Raw genomic sequence first — 19,791 nt, forward strand, 5'->3', positions numbered from 1 at the left:
CAACCAAACAAAGCACAAGCAATCTGTTGCTCTATGAGTCAGTCCATATGCAAAAAAAAAAATAAAAATAAATAAAAAAATAAAAACTCCAAAAGCCTGAGATCTTCAGTCATTATTTTACGATAAAGGAATCTAAAAATAATAATATAACATTCTTAAGGTTAAAAAATATAACCTATTTGCTACTTGTCGTGATATACTGTGTGCCTCATTAAAGGGATAGTTCTCCCAAAAATAAAAAATTTTGTCATGAATTACTCACCCTCAAGTCATTCAAAACCCGTAATACCATCATTCATCTATGGAACACAAATTAATATATTTTGATGCATTCTTTGACCCTCCCATAGACAGCAAGGGTACTTCCACGATCAAGGTCCAGAAATGTAGTAAGGACATCAGTAGTTCAACCGTAATTTTACAAAGCTACAAGAATACTTTTGTCCACAAAGAAAACAAAAATAACAACTTTGTTCAACAATTATTCTCCTCCTCATCCAGTCTGTTGTAGCTTGCCTTCATTTTGGGGAGTATCACGAAGCATGTGCGCAGTTCCTCTTCATGTAAATTGATCGTGGTAGTACCCTTGCTGTCAAAGGGCTCTGGGAATGTACACAAAAATATCTTAATATGTGTTCTGAAGATATACCAAGGTCTTACGAGTTTGGAACGACTTGAGGGTGAGTAATTCATGACAGAATTTTTTATTTTTGGGTGAACTATCTCTATGATTACTCACCCACATATCGTTCCAAACTGGTAAAACCTTCATTCATCTTCATAATTGAGATAAAAATAAGATATTTTTGATGATATCTGAGAGCTTTCTGACCCTGCATAGACACAAGGGAACTACCATGTTCAAGGCCCAGAAAGGTACATCATTAAAATATTCTGTGACATCAGCAGTTTAGCCTTAATTTTATTAAGCTATCAGAAAACTTTTTGTGCACAAAGAAAACAAAAATAACGACTTTATTCAACAATTTCCTCTCTTCCATGTCAGTATTTGACGCATTTTCACAAGAGTACCATGACGCAAAATATCATTTAAAAATATCATTTTTTTAAAATATCATTAAAAAAAATTCAGAAAGATTTAATAACTTAAATTATTTTGCCATCTCAAGTAAATTTATCTTGATGTTTGTAAAGGAAAACAAGACTATCATACTAAGAAAATATGTTTTGCAGTGAAATTAAAAATAGCTCAATCATAAACACTAATATCATAAATTGTTGATGGACTGTATAGAACCACCTAGAGGTTTTTGTGTGGTTTCTTGTATAGAAATCCATCACCAACTATATGTATAAAATCAAAAAACTATATATTTTTTTTTGTATGTTAGTAAATACATATTAAATGAGGCCTCCAGGAAATGGCAAAAAGGAAGTCAAAGGAAGTCACATCCAAAACTCAAAAACTAGTTTTATCACAAGACATTTTTTTAAGAAACTATTTATTGCCAACAGCTGAGCTAAGCTTGGATCTAATACAGGGGTTCTCAATTCTGGCCCTCGTGGTCCACTTACCTGCAGAGTACGGCTCCAAACCTAATCAAACACACCTGAACAAGCTAATCAAGATCTTCAGGATTATAAGAAAGTTCTTAGCAGGCAAGTTTGATCAAGGTTGAAGCTAAAGCAGGAAAGTGGACCTCTCATAGTTGAGAACCCCTGATCTAAAACCTTTGACAAACTGTCATATCATTTCCCACAGGACTATAGCTATGATCTCTGAATATTTATAATGTCAGATCGGTTATAGTTGTATGTAGTACATATATAGTGTACAGTATATGGTATAGTTGTTGCTCTAAAACAAGACTGACACCAACCTTCTGGTGATGAGTGATTATACCCACTGCGTAATTAATCACACACATACAGATGCTAGTCATCGTGACATTCTGTGAAGTCACGATCCAGTGTCAGTGTTTTGTTGAGTCATTATAATGCTGCCTCTGATGCCGTATAGTGTGTGTGAGAAAGGCAAGGCAAGGCAAGGCAGGCTTATTTATATAGCACATTTCATACACAATGGTAATTCAAAGTGTTTTACATAAAAGAGAAAAAGAAAAATCACAACAATAAAACAAAAAATGTAAAAAGACAACAGGTGCATCTAAAAAATTTTAATATCATGGAAAACTTATTTACTTTCTGTAATTTAATTAAAAAAATACTGGGTACCTCCTGGGCTAGTTTAGAACATGCAATCACAATTATGGGAAAGACTACTGACTTGACCATTGTCAAGGAGTTGGCAATGAGGGTAAGCCACAATCACAGTGTTCTGGATGAGCTGCAGCTGTCTAATGGTCTTTTTGGGAAGGCCGATGAGAAGCCCATTACAATAGTCCACCCTGCTGTTGATAAAGGCATGAACAAGTTTCTCCAAGTCTTGACTGGAAACAAAATAGTTTCTGATAGTTTGCTGATTTAGTTACTGCTTTGACATGACTACTGAAACTAATACATACTTAATCCAAAATGATGCTCTTCAAAGCAACCTGAGTGCTTGGATTTAGAGGGTGAACTTCACTTGTTATTTTGAAAGTTTGTAAGTATGGTTGTGCCGATTGACAATAGTATCTTGTATCGATGATAGTCAGAGGTATCGCCTGTGGTTGATGCTTTTGATGATACCAATTATTTTTTTAGAATTTGCAATTATTAATATTATTAGATAGTAATACTATCTAATTAATATTATGGCTTATTTGTTTCATCATATTTATTTTTCTGCATTATAACAAGTCATACATGATTATGTTGAGCTTATGAATGCACTGACAAATCAGAGGCGTTCAGATGAAGCCCCACTGCACGGAGCAAGAGTCGAAGCACACCACTTACGGAGAGCCCGAGCCTGCCGCAACCGATAAGCCTTCGCCTAATGGAGCAACAGAGCGGAGGTTCGCCTCAGAGCCAGAGCCAGCGACGTCAGACCAGGTGCGAGAGCCGGCTACAGTGCTCACCACGGGGATAAATACTGCAACATGGCTGAGGGTGTGCTCAGTGGACTATTATTTGAATATATATGCAGACATACCCCCTCTTCTTACACCTTTGTCTGAACTCTCTGTCTGCCCTGAACTGTCTGCCTGTCCAGAAACGACCACGGAGGTCGTTCCCCTATAGTTGGTGCTCCTGGTGCTAGGAGTGTCCATGTGGTGTGTGTGTGGGCAGCACACACAGTTCCTAAGCCCCCTGAACATCTTGAACTCCCGCCCAGCCACTCCCTCCCACCCCATCATTCCTTACTATCACCACTGCTGTCTCCTGGCAGTCCCTCTGGTCACCCTCAGCCCACAATCTGTGTGGTGGGATCGACACAGGTCTGATAGTCTCCATCGGCATCATGGCTGGAGGATCCCTGGCCTCCGCCTCCAGCCTCTGAGCCCCGGAATCCGCCTCGGTCCTTTGACCCAGCAGCTCCACCATGGCTCCTAGCTCCCTCCTCTCCACCGTGGCCCGTGGTTCAAGTGTGATTCGTTAATTATTCACATTTGCCAATGTATTTAGTTCTAGTCTGTTCCTGTGTTCCCTCATCCAGTGTTAAAGTAAAAGTTGAAATGTGTGTGTGTTTACCTTCCTGCCTTCTGTGGATACCTTCTGTGTGGATTAATTAAAGACTGTTTATGTTAATATTCTTCTTCGTGCACTCATTATACACCGCACTCCAGACAAATAAGTTTTTGGCTCACTGAGGCATACATGGCGAAATTAATGATTCAGTTAAGTGAACGAGTCAGGTTAATTCAGAATCTGCTGTAAGTTATTTTTAAGTGTTTGTGATTCACTAGAAATTTGTAAGTCACTTTGGGCAAAAACATCTGCTAAATCAATACATGTAAATGTGAAAAGAAGTGGCTCATAAGAGTCTTTAATCAGGAATCAGACTTGGTTGCTCTGTATGTTGAAAAAGAAAAGAAACTGAAAGAGTAATTTAGTATGTTTCATCTACATCTGTGTTGAAATGTATTAATCTTTTTGACATCAGAAAGATGTCCATGTTCCAGCATGTTCCAGATCTGCAACGAGAAGCCTTGAGTTCTAAAGGTGACTGTAGGTTTTCCTATGGAGTCAAGATTTTTCTCAAAAGAACAAAAAATGGTAAATCCTCTTGACGTGGCCCTTTCAAATGAGATCCAGTCTAGACGTCAACCACACCAGTCCTTTATCTCATCCAAACACTCACCAATTACCTCTATCTATCTCTATTCTATCACCATCAGAGCCCTCCCCCCAGCCCTTTGCTCGCAATCTGACATCTCTGTTGATTCCTTGACTCATATCGAGAAGTCTGGGGTGAATTTGCCATGCACCGTTATGTCTGAGTGGTTGGACTATTTTCAGAGAATCCATCTCACACCTTGGCATGAGTCCACGGATTTTGCCATTTCGTGTTTAAAGAAATCTTTCATTTGTGTGCCATTGTGAGACATTGGTATGAAGGTTAACAGCACTGTAGATAACTCAAAGTCGTGACTGCGTTAGCTCTAGCATAATTCTGAAGGTCAATCTGTTTTGTTTTTCTGTTCTTCTGCATCACTGAGAATCTTTTAACTATCAGCATCAACAGTCCAGCTTATGTAAGCTGTAAAAGTCAAGAAACGAGTTTCTGTTTTGGTTAATAACTAAACAGCTGGTAATTTTGCTGGTCGTGATGGACTGGCTTTGTTAAAATGATCATGATTCGTGATCAATGTTTTTACTGTAGGTAAACCAACTTTATTACGTCGTTCATGGTGCTTTAAGGGAATGGGTGGTGCTAAAGGTTTTTTTTTTTTTTGGCACACTTTGCTCACTTGTAGTTTAAATACAGGCTACAAATGCATATGATATTTGGTGTCCTTATCTTGCATTTATTAGTAGTAATACTATTAAATGGCAGAAGGTGGTGTTAGCCACTTGAAGACCTGCAGATCTGGAGCTGAGATTATCTGATCAAATCCACAGGGGTCGCTGACCCACTGCCAGAACCACTGTATTATGAAACAGGTAAAGAGAGCAATTGACATGGTGTGCAAGGAATAAGACACATCTATTTTCTACACTTGTAGTGAACACTCATCAGTGGCTTAGGCTTCATTCTTATCATTTCCTGACCTTTGACACCACTTTTACCACAAACAATACCTCATCTCTCTATCACTGAACTACGGTACTGTTCCCCGTTTCTTCTTTTATCAGGGTTTTTATCCAGCATGCTTGTGGCCAATAGAAGAGACAATTAAGGAAAGAGTATTTTTTTTTCTTTTTTTTTTCAAGAAGAAAGAAAACCGTTGGATGAGGGCAACCAAAGGTTTCCAGTTTTCATCAACTCAATGGAATGGAGCCAGGATGCTTTTAAGGATGCTTTTAAATCACTTTTAAACACGTACACATGAGGGGATACTGTGAACAGAGAACTAGGCAAACGTGGTACTCTCCTCCGAGAGGCCTGGGTCAGCAGGCACACACAATGGATGCGTGACAGTCTTCGTAAAGCTTAACGGTAGTTCAGTCTTCATGAAAGTGGGAATTAATTCAGTTTAAATTAGCATTAGCTGCCAAAACTACCTTTTTTCATAAGTTGGTTAAATGCTCAATGTCTCGCAGCTGAGAACCTTTGACGTCATGTGTTGAATGGCTAAATAATTCAAGCGTTTTAATTGAGTGATGTTACTCAATCTGGCAGATGCTGGCTGGGGGTCAAAAAAAATTATATATATATATATATATAATATTACAATATACAGTAAAAAAAGTATAATAATTTTGACATATTGGTGTCAATAATGCATGAAGAGTGAAAAAGCATTATGAACAATTGACAGCAATGTATTTGTCAGTGTGGGTGTTTTTGTTTTTTTTTCTTTAATGTGAAACGTGACTGGCTTTCAAAGATTCATATGGTAAATTGGTTTAGAAATGTGATAACCAGAGCTGGGTAGATTACTTACAGATTGTACTGATTATAAATGACATGATGAAAATTGTAGTTAGTAATGCAATCTAGGTTACTAATTTTAGGTAATGTATTCACACTGCTTTTTAGACTACTTTTAGGTTACTTTTTATGTAACTTGTTTTAAATTTACGTTTAAACATCATATTTATATAAACAGGCAAAGAGAGAAATTGTATTACATTTATTTATTCATCACACCAGGGTTTCCCAAATTGATTTTACGTAAGACCTGTAGTAGGTTTGTGAGCTGATAAGAAGCTAATAATAAATAAAATAATAATAAGAAAAATAATAAGTTACTTAAATACTAAAAATAGTATTTTTTAATAAAAATAAATATTTATTTGTTAACCTGCACTCAAAGCTAAATGCACTGACACAAGATTTTTAGAAAGGAAAATGTAAAAAATAAAATATGAATAATATAATGCCATTGTGTGAACAATTTGTAATTATGTAACCCATAAAAAAGTAACTGTAATCTGATCATGAGCATTTTAAAATGTAATACTCTAAGTACTCAATTTTTGGAGTCTGATTATGTAATCCAGATTATTTGTAATCACACATTTAGTACCCAGCAAAGGTGATAACACAACCGAGACAAGAAAAACGTGTAGGTTGGTCTGTATTGCTGGTTTTGAAGAGGTTTGAGGTAACTGTCTACTTAACCAAATGTAAGACGTGTAGTGGTTGGGTAGTTGACCAAACGTAAAACCAGTTTAAACAAGACCTTCCTAACCACCTTTTTCAGCAGTCATGCAAATAAATATGCCAAATGCTACTTAGAACCACTTACAGTGTGGATGCAATTTTTTAAATATTGTTTTACTTTAGTGCTTGTTGGTTATGGCAGATATGGTTATATTTATTAGAGCAACCAAACATAGAAAACAGAGTAATCATTCACTTTTTCACACTTCACATTCAAGATTTCAGATGTAACCATTCCTACAGGAAACCACCGCAAATCTGGCAGTTTTTAAGTCTTTTTGTTGAATTCGAACACAGACACCATCTGTCCTGGATCGCTGCCTAATTAAACATTGTTTCTAGTTTAAAACTGACACCGTAGACCAAACAATAGAGACCCCAAAATGTGTGATATCACAGCAGTTCTTCTTATCAACACTCTCTGAGCAGAATGTGTACTTTCTACACACTGAGAGAGTGTCTCAGCGGGTAGATTGAAAGCATCGTTTCTGTTCTTTTTTATCACAAAATCTCTGTATCTCAGGTTAAATTCTCTTTAGTAATAGCAGAAGTGGACATACAGACTTTCTACTAAGATTACTTGTACTGAAAAACCACACGATTTCTGTGGAATTCATCAGCTCTTTCCAGTGTATTCGGTTTTGTTGTACATACTTAGCATGCATTCTTGCATTAATTGGATCAGGTAACAAGAAGTTGTCTAGATGCCTGAAATAAAAACCCAGGCACCATATACTGTATTAAGTTAGATGGTTTCAAGTATTTTTCCATTCATTTTTTTTCTCCCTCAATAGAGATTTTAAAAAATCTTTGTTAAAGCATTATAAGCCATGAACCAGTTACAAAGCGAATTGCAACATTATTTTTTATTTGAAGTTAAACAATGTTTGCTTCAATCCAGTCAGTACTAGACTGTGAGGGTAAGAACTACAATCCCATGAAACACTGGTAACTGTGGAGAAATATAAAACAATTTATTTAAAGTTGTTGATTTTAGGTTGAATTTTCTGAACAGCATCATGGGTAATGTACTTTTTCACCATATATCCATCTGTTAAACACATTATTTTTAACATAAGTTGAAATAATGTAAAAAAAAAAAAAAAAACTTAACATGCTTAACAAAAGCATATACCATCAATTAACAATCTTAGAACTCACAACAGATTTGTCTCTAATGTTTGTAATTTATCTTTACAAATCAGTTTTACTTCTGGGACTTGATTGTCACACTCTATATCTATTATTATCTGTAACATTGGCAGAATTATTTGTATCTCTGTATATTTGGATAAAACCTACTCTCCCATGGGATGGTAAAATGTCCATCACATGCACCCTTCAGAAGCTGGAAGTTGTAAGTCATCCAGGTACTTTTCTCCAACTGTTTTATGAACACTGTATCTGATACTCTTTTCACAAACTTATTTTCACCTACTATATAATATTAAAGTATCAGATTTTGGATGCAGCCAGTGATTTATGAAGTCCAGCTGATGCATACTTGCACAGAGTATCTTTCGGTCTTTAAACACATCATTGTTGTCCAAATCTTCCCCTTGTAAATGAGTGCATTTGATATTCACTTTTTGCCATCACAATTTTGCCATCCACTGTTGCTGTCAAATCTAATTATTGTGATTTAAATATGCACACTTTGACATCTCATGAATGATTGAGACCAAATCTCAGGAGTATTGCAATCACCGACTATTTTTGGGAGCTTGAGCCGCTCATTGGTCAACATTCTCTTTGTATTATATGGAAAAGAGCAGGGTGAAAATTCTGAAATAAAATCATGTAAGTTTGGAATGACATGAAGGTGAGTAAGTGAAAGAATTTTAATCCTTGGACGAGGTAATTCTGTATAAGCCGGCATGAAAGACTATGGCAGCATATAATAATGCAAATCCCTTATGAATGTGTGAAAGAGAGAGAGCAGGAAGATGGCATTTTACTTTGGGTTAATGAATATTTTCCTGCTTCAATCCTTTGTCTGGAGAAAAACACATTTGCTCGAGTGTCGCTCTCTCGCTTAACCTCGCATCCATTATGTGGCATTCAAGTGCTGATGCCACAGATGAGAGTGATTCTGTGTTTCTGAGTTGTAATTAGTTGTAAGTATGCTTGATACAAAAAGGAGGCAGTTTTAATTGAAAAAGTTGAGATGACATCAGCCAGAAAGAGAAAGAGTTGCAAGGCCATAATCTCATTGGATCATATGTGGGCGGAGTAGCACTGTTTGGCTCGCTTAGTCAGAGAAGAAGCAGTAACTAAAGTGTACTGTATGTCCAAAAATACATACTAACATGTTCTTATTATTTGTAAGGATAATACAGAGAATGCAGTGTGGCTGCATTCTTGCATTTCAGCCAGAACGGAATCTATCCATAAAAAGTAACCTGATATGTAACCTAAAAAAAAGGGCTGGAAAAACACCAGGAAACTTATATATGTGTTTCCTTTACACTGTGTTTATAGGTACTACAGCGCCACCATTCTGCAGATGTCTGGAGTACGTGATGACAAATTGGCCATCTGGCTAGTGACTGTAACAGCGTTCACAAATTTTCTGTTTACTTTGTTGGGCGTTTGGTTGGTTGAAAGGGTGGGCAGACGCAGACTTACGTTGGGAAGCATCTTTGGTAAGATTCTTACATCCCTGAAGAAGCAGAAAATATTCCAGCACATTCTAAATTTATTCTTGGTAACATTTGGGTGCCTTTTTAACTCACTATTTAAGGGGGACTGGAGTTCATATGTTTGTAATATACAAACATGAAAAAATTGTTTTGGTCAACAGACACTGTAATGTAATTGTTTAAAATGAAAGCAAAAACATATTACCACTATGCGAAAGATATACTTACATTGTACCTTGGACTCAAAAACCGGTTAGACAAATATAGTCCTTTTTGCAACTTCCCTGTCTGGCAACTTGCTCGAGTTTCCACAACTTTTTCATTATTTGAAATGCTATTCTAAACCTTTTTAGACATGCCATAACGAATTTTAATTCTTTCTGTACAGGTACTGTATTGAGTCTGTGTATCCTATCAGTTGGCTTCCTCCTGTCAGCCCAGCATTCTCCTCCTGTTACACTACATCTCACGGACCCCACGACACCCAACTCCAGCTGCACAACACATCTGTGAGTATGATTTAATGGGCAGGTTTATCTTCTAGAGCTTCTTGCCAATGGCAATATAAATAATTCATGAGTACACTATAGAAGATATAGTACACTCATAGTGACAGCTGTCTTGTTATTCGGTGTCTTGTCATTTAGCACGTATCAAAAGTGACTTCTGTTATCACCATGACAGTCTATACTGTATGACAGGTTTTTTTCCTTGGGAAAAAAAAGAGTGACAACTCTTGGTAGAGTGGATTAGTAAGAGTATTTGCAGCACTTTTCAAACTGTGGATTGGAATAGAAATAAATTGGCTGTTGAAAGAATGGTGTTGTTTGTGTCCAAATATGAAATATGGAGAGTTCTCAAATTTTGTTGGTAGGCGTACCTTTAATTATAAATTTTTCTCATGTTACCCACCACAAAAGCTCATCAAGGGCTACATGCAAAAATAAACACATAGTGTGACCAATGTAGTCCAAATTACAGACAAACTGCTCTTACGGAGCCGTTCTTTTAATTAATCATTCAAAAAGACTCCTTCACCAAATGAACTCACCAAATCCTTATTCTGTTTATCTGCCTTACAGTAATAAACTGATAAGAAGGCAAATGAGTAAATGTATTTCAAATCCATATTTCACTTTAAAATGTCATTCTGCGTGTTCATTCAAAGGGGGGAGGGGGTCTAAATTAAGTGCATTTTACTTTAGCAAAATTATATGCCAGTGTGGTAATAAACATAATCTTAATTCAAATGGAAAACGTCTCTAGGTTACGTATGTAACCCTAGTTCCTCGAGAGAACGAGACGCTGCGTCAAATGCGCTTTGGGGAGCGCGTTTAGCATGAGTGTCTCTGAATATGATATCTAATCTGTCTTATAGAAGAGCGTGACGTCACAGGTGGGGTGACGTAAGTGACCAGGACGCGATAAAGGCACGAGCCGTGCAGCTGGCTTCAGCGTCGAGTACCAGCAAGCGCCGGCAGGGGTACCGGGGGTATGGCCTCGAGACGCAGCATCTCGTTCCCTCGAGGAACAAGGGTTACATACGTAACCTAGAGACGTTCCTCTTCAGGAACTCGAGCTGTGTCAAATGCGCTTTGGGGAAAGAGTATCAAACGCGGTACGTGTAATGAGTAACTCATGTACAGCAGGCCAAGAGGTATCACGTTGGATGCAGCTGCCATCAGACCCAACAATCTCTGAAATTGTTTGACAGTAAGTGACTGGCCTCCTTTGACACGATAAGAGCGGGGGAAAATCGTGCCTGCATTGCAGTCGAATCCCATACAACGCCTAGATAGGTGGTTCTCTGAACCAGAGAAAGTACACTCTTCTTGGCGTTCAGTCTCAAACCCAGCTCCCCAATATGTGTGAGAACGGCATCTCGATGCCGAGCCGCAACCTGCTCTGACTGAGCTAAGATCAACCAATCGTCGAAGTAGTTGAGAATGTGACAGATATTGTGAGATATTGTGACAGACCAGTCCTCGGACCTGATCTGACCTACAACATGCTTGATCGTGAGCATTTTGAACTTCAATCTCATAACTGAACGATTTAAGACCCTCAAGTCTATAATCGGACGCAGCCCCCCATCCTTCTTTGGAACCGTGAAATACCGGCTGTAGAACCTGGACTTCCTGTCTTGAGGAGGGACCACCTCGATGACCTCCTTCTCTAATAGGTTTTTCACTTCCTGTTCCATAGCCAGACCCTGCCCGGGGCTGACTATCGTCGGAATGACCCCATTGAATATCGGTGGTGCAAAGCTGAATACTGAATACTGAAAACTGAATACGGTAGCTTTTTCTACTGTGTGCAGGACCCACTGAGATACATTTGGCAGTACTTTTCACGCTGCTAAATAATCTACTAAGGGAATCAGTCTGACCTCTGGTGTAAGAGGCCCCCGCAGGGGCAGCGAGCGTCTCAGCCCCGCTACGCGCACAGGAACGAAAATATTTAGAACGATGCCCGCTGGGGACCGCTGCTAAGGCGAGACGAGCACCGTGTATGCAGTGTATGCCGCTCCACCCCAGTAGGGGCTGCCCTCTGCAGTCGTGACCGAAATGTGTCAGGACTTCTTAACCGAGGGCCTCACAGCCTGAAGTACGACCCTCAGATCGTCCTTAGGCTGGGAAAACCCTGGTTCAACGCTCTGACTATAGACTGAGAGGGCTAATTTCTCAGAATGAGATAAGTGTCATTATATTCCTCAGAATTTAATGCAAACAAACAATCAGACGAGTAAACACGGTCTGCATTGTTGGTATAATTCATATCTAACTTCTCATAGTGAGATAGATACTGAATTTAATTCCTCAGAAATAATGCAGTTAACCAATCAGATGAGTAAAGACGATGTGGTTTTGGTAAGATTGCATCCTATTAATGTGTAACAATACTGAGGTGCAAATGTATCTGCCAGTATAAAGTATAACTAGCATCTAATTATTATTTACACTTAGCCTGTTGCAAACAACTGCTACTTTTAAATGGTAAATAGAATATACCAAGATTTCACTGTACATTTTTTTCTTTAAATAGCATCTAGAGCTACTTGCAATTAGTCTACTGTAAATAGGATCTATCGCTAAGAAAGTATGTTAATTCCACTTAGTGTAAATAGCCACTGCCGTATTTTTCTTATTGGCAGATAATTTAGATAAAAAATGCACTTAAAATATTATTATTAATATTATTATTTTATATATATTTTTTGCTCATGAGATACCATAAAATGATTAGCTATTAGTTCATTAATCTAACGTTCTGCCAGTTTTCACCTGTGATATTATAACACTGATAAGAATTACATTTGTATCGAGTCTGAAGTCTGCAGACGGCTTTTTGGCGGGAGCTGTTGCCATGGTGAACCGTAATATCAGCGCTCCATTGATAATGGCTTTTTATAGTTGTGGTGCACGTGCTTAACTCAGAGTCAGTCAATTTAGAGTTGATTAAACCAACTCATTTCAGCTGTTCTGTAACCGTAACTGTAAGTCAACTCAGAGTTCAAGTTTAAACTCAGAGTTGGTTGAACCTCCTTAGAGAAACGGGGCCCTGCCTTAAACTTGACATGTTTGATAAGAGTCCTTGCCTTAACAGATCGTAAGGCCAATATATCAGTTATAATCATACCAACACCTGTTGGCAACAGGTAACTTAAACATGCAGTGTCCGATCTGCCCCAAACTTCACATGTTTGATAAGAGTCCTGGCCTGAACTCATCTTAAGGCCAATATTGATTTCTAAAGTGAAATAATGTAATGTCCACAACACTTTTAACTCCCATATTTAATAAAAGGCAACGTTTTGACCCTGCTGGGTCTTCTTCAGGCAAATGGTGAACACATTTGATAAAGGGATATATAGGCCTTACAATCAACTGACCCACCCTGTGATTTCAATTAGCTTGATTGGGTCTAAACAACTTGCATAGAAAAACAGTGGAAGAAACAGTACAATATATACACAAGCCTTAATCAGTATAGAAAGACAATTTCCCACAAAAAAACATATGCTTTAATTGTTTGTGTGGAGAACTAATGCTGGTGTCTATATCTGGACTTTAACTGTGAAATTGCATGCTTTCTAATGGGTTCCTCTTGCTTTAGTCAACATACACCTTATTGGTCTCCAACCTGAGTGAAAATCTATTTTATGTTTGGCTCTGTTGGTGTGTACATTGCAGCAATAACTGCGTGTTAAGGGGTCCAAGCCACTTGCTGTTCCTTAATGTCACAATAATAGAGTGTCTGAACTGTGTTACCTCATAACAACGACACCCCCTCCCACTCTGACAGAGCATCGCCTCTCCCTCATCCTAATTTACTCTTACCTGTGTCATCTAGTTCACCATATACACACAGCCAAAACAAAACATGTTTATTTTCCTGCTAATGGATGCGTAATGACTGCACTGTCATCACAGCAGCAAACCAATTTGTGCAAAGACTGTCTCAAAAGCCCTTTCAACATTCATACATAATGGAATACAGTGTTTAATGGACTCACTGTAACTGCCGTGTAAGACCCATTGACCAAGACTTCTAAAGATGAATACTGAATACATGTTGATGTATATGTTAATTGGATCATGGTTGTGATTTCATAATCATGCATATTCTAAGCAAGTCATTCATGACTTGGTCTCCAAATTAGGCTGCGTTTTACTCACACCCAAGGATTCATGGGTGTATATGCCTTTCATCTTTTAGACAAATCTAGTCAGAGTTATATTTAAAAAAAATAATCTTTGATCTTTTAAGCTCTATCATTGCAGTCAGAGGGTGCTGTATTGCTTCAGTCCAAAAGAACAGAAATAAAATGCACCTTTCCATAAAAAAAAAAAAAAAAAAATGTCTCACATGGCTCCTAGGTGTGAACAAAGGCCTCCTCTAGCGTATCAATGCATTTTTTTATTTTAAAGAAAAATATCCATATTCAAAATGTAATAATCACTTTAATCTAGCTTGCGCCAACAGTTGTACATAGAAGCATCTCCAGGCGGATGACGTATGAGGTTAACGCTGCGCATGCGCCGATGAGCCTCGTGAAAACTAATGTTTGTTTACAGGATCAAAGAAAGCAAAGTTTTCTTACTTTAGCAAAGGACAATCAGTCTCCTCTTGGCTTATATAAATCCTCCGACATTCTTCTTTAAAAATCCTTATTGTGTACTACTAATTAGTGACCATTGTTTTGTGCTGATCTCTTCGATTAGTTTCTATGTGCGTCACTTCTGAGCGGTGAATGTGCAAAGCCGAACTCAAACGTCATCCGTCATCCATGCATCAATTTGCTACAGAAGGCCTTTGTTCACCCCACCGGAGCCGTGTGAGACACGTTTTGTTGTTTTTATGGATGGGCACTTTTTATTTACCATATTTTCCGGACTATAAGTTGCACTTTTTTTCATAGTTTGGCTGGTCCTGCGACTTATAGTCAGGTGCGACTTATTAATCAAAATTAATTTGACATGAACCGAGAGATATGAACCAAGATAAATGAACCAATAGAAAACATTAGAGTCTACAGCTGCGAGAGGGCGCTACACTGTCCACACTGAAGACATAGAGCGCCCTCTCACGGCTGTAGACAGTAATGTTTTCTCTTGGTTCTTGGTTCTAAATAAATGCGACTTATAGTCCAGTGCCACTTATATATGTTTTTTTCCTCATCATGGCGTATTTTTGGACTGATGCGACTTATACTCAGGTGCGACTTATAGTCCGAAAAATACGGTAATGTCTTTTGGACTGAAGTACTGCAACACCCACTGACTTAAACGATAGAGCTTAAAAGATCAAAGACAATTTTTAATATAACTCCAACTGGATTCATCTGAATGTAGAAAGTCATAAACACCTTGGAAGCCTTGGGGGTGAGTAAAACATAGCCTAATTTTCATTTTTGGGTGAACCAACCCTTTAACTTGAATATTTTGTTTATCAAGATCCAATATGTGATTTAAGTGTTTTTTGAGCAGTGTACAGTACTGTATATCACAGCATTTAAAATGAATTTTTGATCAAACGCATGCATCCATGGTAAAAATAAGAAAAGTCTTTCAAAATGTATAATAAATATCTGTAGATTTCAATAGATCAAAGAGAACAAATTTCACTAGACTTTATTTCAATAAGTTCCTTAATGTATTTCTGAGTGAAACATGATTTTTAACTATAAAAATTGCACAGTGGGACTTACTGCAATGTTATCCGTCAGTTGATTGAATTATATGACAGGTGGTTTGACAAAAATGAAAGCTGTTCCAGTGTGTGGGGCAAATAATTATGTTTTGATGAAAGATTATGAATGCAATTAACTTTTTTGTTGTTTGTTTCAAACAATGTGTAATGAGTCATGCATATAAGGAATTCTAGAGATATGAATTAAAACAGTACATATAGCCCATTTTGATTTATGTTGGATTCTAGTTTTTAAGTAATTTGTCTTGCTCTTATATTACTTTGTGTTTCAGGTCGTGTGAGCCCTGTATGTTGGACCCTGGCTGTGGTTACTGTTATCAGGAAAACAGCACTGCTGTGTTTGCCTCCTCCTGTGTGCCCGTCAATCCGGCCTCCACTGAGAGAGCAGCATGGGGCAAGTGAGTCACCACTGAAACAGAGACTCTGTATGCGCAAGCACCTGAGCTGTTCTGGTTATATTATGTGTTTGGATTCATTCTACAGTACATTACAAAGTTATCCAATACTCGTATTCTCAGTATTAGATGAGATTGATCCTTTGGTGCCTTTTAATTTAATTTGATTTTTATTTTAATTTTTTCGAAAACTTGAAATATGGTAACCATTGTGATATTTATTCATTCACCTTTATAAAATTAATTGTATGTTTGTTTCAGGTGCTCCAACTCCACACATATCCCAGGTAGTGGTATATGGGCTTATAATTTTTGCCCAACATCTTATTCATGGGTTGTGCTCGTGGGACTAGTGCTCTATCTCGCATCTTTCGCCCCAGGTAAGACGATCATAACTGTTTGTAATTAATATAGAAATATCATAAGAGGTGCAGTCCCAGACAGCAACATAGTGTTGGCCCAGATCCGGCCCACATCTGGCCCGCATGAAATCCATGCGGGCCAGATGTGGGCCGAATCTGGACCGAAACTGCTTGCTGTCAGGGGTCCATCACCACTGTGCCATTCAGCAAGACATAAGAAGAGGTTGCTCTGAGGGAATTATACCTGTAATATATTCATGGTGACATTGCATTGTGGTAATTTAAAACACTTTCACCTCATGACAGGAATGGGACCGATGCCATGGACAGTTAATTCTGAAATCTACCCTCTTTGGGCCAGAAGCACAGGCAATGCTTGTTCGGCCGGAGTGAACTGGACCTTCAATGTGCTGGTGTCTGTAACGTTCCTTCACATGGCCCAGTACCTGACTTACTACGGTAATGCTCTAATTAGTGGAGCGATAGCAGTCATGAACATGACCTTTTTGCCAGCATCAATACGGTATTTGATCTCTCAACATCAAGAGTATACTGCGCATAAAGGCATTGTAGAACTAATTATGTCTATGACTGATATTCTTAATACACTTTCCTGAATTTGCTGTTCACAGCTCATCACTGCACATTACTGAAAAACAATAACTTGCTTTGCACTGAAACCAAATTTATTTTCCTACTGACATCATCTAGGCCATTCACGCCATTGGACAATGTTAGTTTTATGTTGACGCCATTGATAATGTTGGCAGAGCTACTACAATTCTGTATAGTTTTGTTATTTTTTGCTATTATTACAATTATACCCATTTATTAACCAACACCTCTTTGTCATTTCCCAGGTGTATTTTTCCTGTATTCCAGTTTGGCTCTAACCGGTTTCTTTTTCATTTATGGCTGCCTGCCCGAGACTAAGGGACGGCGGCTAGAAGAGATCGAGTCCTTGTTTGAAAACCGGCTTTGCTCATGCGGGATCTCGGATTCTGATGAGGATCGGCAGGTGGAATACATCCGGGTGAAAGGCTCAAACTACCACCTATCGGATAACGACGCATCAGATGTCGAATAACTCATGTGAAACCTCTAGGTTGGGAAACAGGAATGAGAAGGTATCGATTGAGCCTCATTCAACCCTGACGTCAGGTCCGCCCACTGTATCGGTCAGGTTGAGCCTCTCTTCACTGCGACGGCAAGAACAGGGTTGTAGAGCACACACACACACAAAAAATAAAAAAACACGCAGTGCCAAGTCAGCTTTTATAATATTGTTAGTATATTTTTGCCTCACAGTTCATGCAGATCTACTGGCTCGTTTCTCCACTGTCAGATGAATATCCTCTGCTCATTTATGTAAAATGAGATGTTAACTGTAAATTCAATAATATATATGCAGAAGGATATTATTTTTGTTCGAGTGTGAACTCAATGCAAATGTTATATTTGGAAATAACACTTATACACACTAAGAAAAATATAAGCAACACTACCAGTCAAAAGTTTGGACACACCTACTCATCATTTAATTGTATTTTTCACAGTGAAGTCATTAAAATATTAAATCATTAATGGAATTATGTAGATTTCAAAAACATTTAACAAATCATATTTTCGATATAATTCAAATAGCAACCCATTGCCGACATTACAGCTTTGCACTCTTTCGCCATTCAAGTGTGTCTAAATTTGTAATCGTAGTTTACAAATAATCCAAACCAACTGCTCTGAGTCATTTGAAGTCCCTAAATATGAACAGAAATCAAACACAAGTGAATAAACGTCATTGTCATGTCCCTCTGGCCTACTCATTCAAATCTTTGATGCTTTGAAAATGTGTAGCAAATCGCATTGCTTGTTTGTAATATGCAATTACTGTCTAGTTTTCAAAGTACAGTAGTTTATTTTGTAATTTGAACCTTCATGTTTGTAGATGAATTAAAGATTATTGACACAAAATGTAGCTTTCTGCAGTTCCCTGTGATAGTGTAGTGTGGGCCTTATAAAATATTCCACAATTTTTACTTAAGTTTTGGCAGTTTATATCATTATTGTGTGGTTAAGAAATTTCGATCACACGTTATTTTAAGGTCCAATTTTGACTATGAACAAACCATTAACTTCAACTTTTGCCACAATAAATTCCTAATTTGATGCTTATTATGTTTGTAAAGTAGTTGTTAACTTAAGGTATTAGGGATGTAGAATATGGTTATGTAGAATATGTGCTTTATAAGTACTAATAAACAGACTATATGTTAGTAATAGGCACGCTAATAAGCAACTAGTTAATAGTGAGAATTGCTCCCTATACTACAGTGTTACTAAAATTTGAATGATTTGCTTTTAAATGTTATTTTTTATTACCAGTTTAATTTGTCTTCCTTATAGCCTAGTGTACAAAAGTCATCGCATTGGTCTTGTCCACGAAACAGTGTAGGATAACCGTTTTGACAAGTAGATTTTAATATCCAATATTCTGTCGTGCTGCTTTGTAAGTATACAAATAGACAAATACACATCAAGCTGAGCCAAACCGACCTGAAAATCTCTATGTTGTGGTTGTAGCTTTATCGAAACCAATAATGCCGACACATGTTCCTGTTTAAAGGTTTCACTCTGTTCAGTGATACAGTAAGTACTTGTGCACATCAGGCCTTGTGTATTGTGTGTTTTGTTTAGAAATATGATAATGTGTAATTTGACATTTGCCATTGGATAAAACTTAATTTGGTTGAGAGAAGCACAAATTAAATTGGCATAGTGTTTGGTATTTTATCAGTTTAGACTTTAAAAGAAACAGTTCACCCACAAATGGTCATCATTCACTCAAAATCAAGTTGTTGCTAACATGTATGACTTTTTTTTACTCTGTGGAACATAAAATGAGAGGTTCTGAAGAATGTTCAAGCTGCCCTTTTACATATAATGAAAGCAATGAAAGCCAATCGCCAAAAAGGACAACAAAATCCCAGATTTTTGACATTTTTGGATGAACTATTTCTATAAGACAAGCAACTGAATCTCTAACATAAAACAGATTGCTTCAACTAGAGTGAATAGAGGCATTAGAAAAGTCAATGAGTTTCAGTCTACGTGTATGATGTAATTTAGAGGTTTATTGAACAGTTTCATGTGCACCAGATGTTTTTGAATTTTCGAATGTACTTGGGAGGTGCTTCAACATGGACAGCCATTTGTGTTCTAACACATCTGTTTTAAGTGTATGGATGTATCTTTTGTTTTTGTATGTGAAACAAAATGCAGCGTTTATACTGTTGATGGAAACTAGTGAGGACAAATGTGTTGTATAGTATTTGATTACTGTTGCTGTAAATGTTTTGCTAGATTTATATTCCATGAAACTAAATATACGAACTTTGACAACTTAAATATGTACTTGGAGATTATAATAAAGATATATATAACATACAGTATTGTTTTTCGTCCAATCGGAACTGAGGTAACGATACATTTTTTTCAAAATGTAA

At 37.5% G+C, this 19,791-nt stretch overlaps 1 protein-coding gene across 1 annotated transcript in view; it reads left to right on the forward strand.

The window, feature by feature from the left end:
- Window positions 1-19,734, forward strand: part of slc2a13a (solute carrier family 2 member 13a) — a 72,818-nt gene extending 53,084 nt beyond the window's left edge. The window contains exons 5-10 of the mRNA XM_026225285.1: window positions 9,158-9,321; window positions 9,707-9,827; window positions 15,804-15,929; window positions 16,188-16,306; window positions 16,595-16,747; window positions 17,149-19,734. Coding sequence (XP_026081070.1) covers window positions 9,158-9,321; window positions 9,707-9,827; window positions 15,804-15,929; window positions 16,188-16,306; window positions 16,595-16,747; window positions 17,149-17,375 — 910 coding nt within the window. The 3' untranslated portion in view covers window positions 17,376-19,734. The remainder of the gene's footprint in view (window positions 1-9,157; window positions 9,322-9,706; window positions 9,828-15,803; window positions 15,930-16,187; window positions 16,307-16,594; window positions 16,748-17,148) is intronic.
- Window positions 19,735-19,791: the final 57 nt, after the last annotated feature.

This window comes from Carassius auratus, chromosome 4 (genome assembly GCF_003368295.1).
Source record: "Carassius auratus strain Wakin chromosome 4, ASM336829v1, whole genome shotgun sequence".
Taxonomy (NCBI): domain Eukaryota; kingdom Metazoa; phylum Chordata; class Actinopteri; order Cypriniformes; family Cyprinidae; genus Carassius; species Carassius auratus.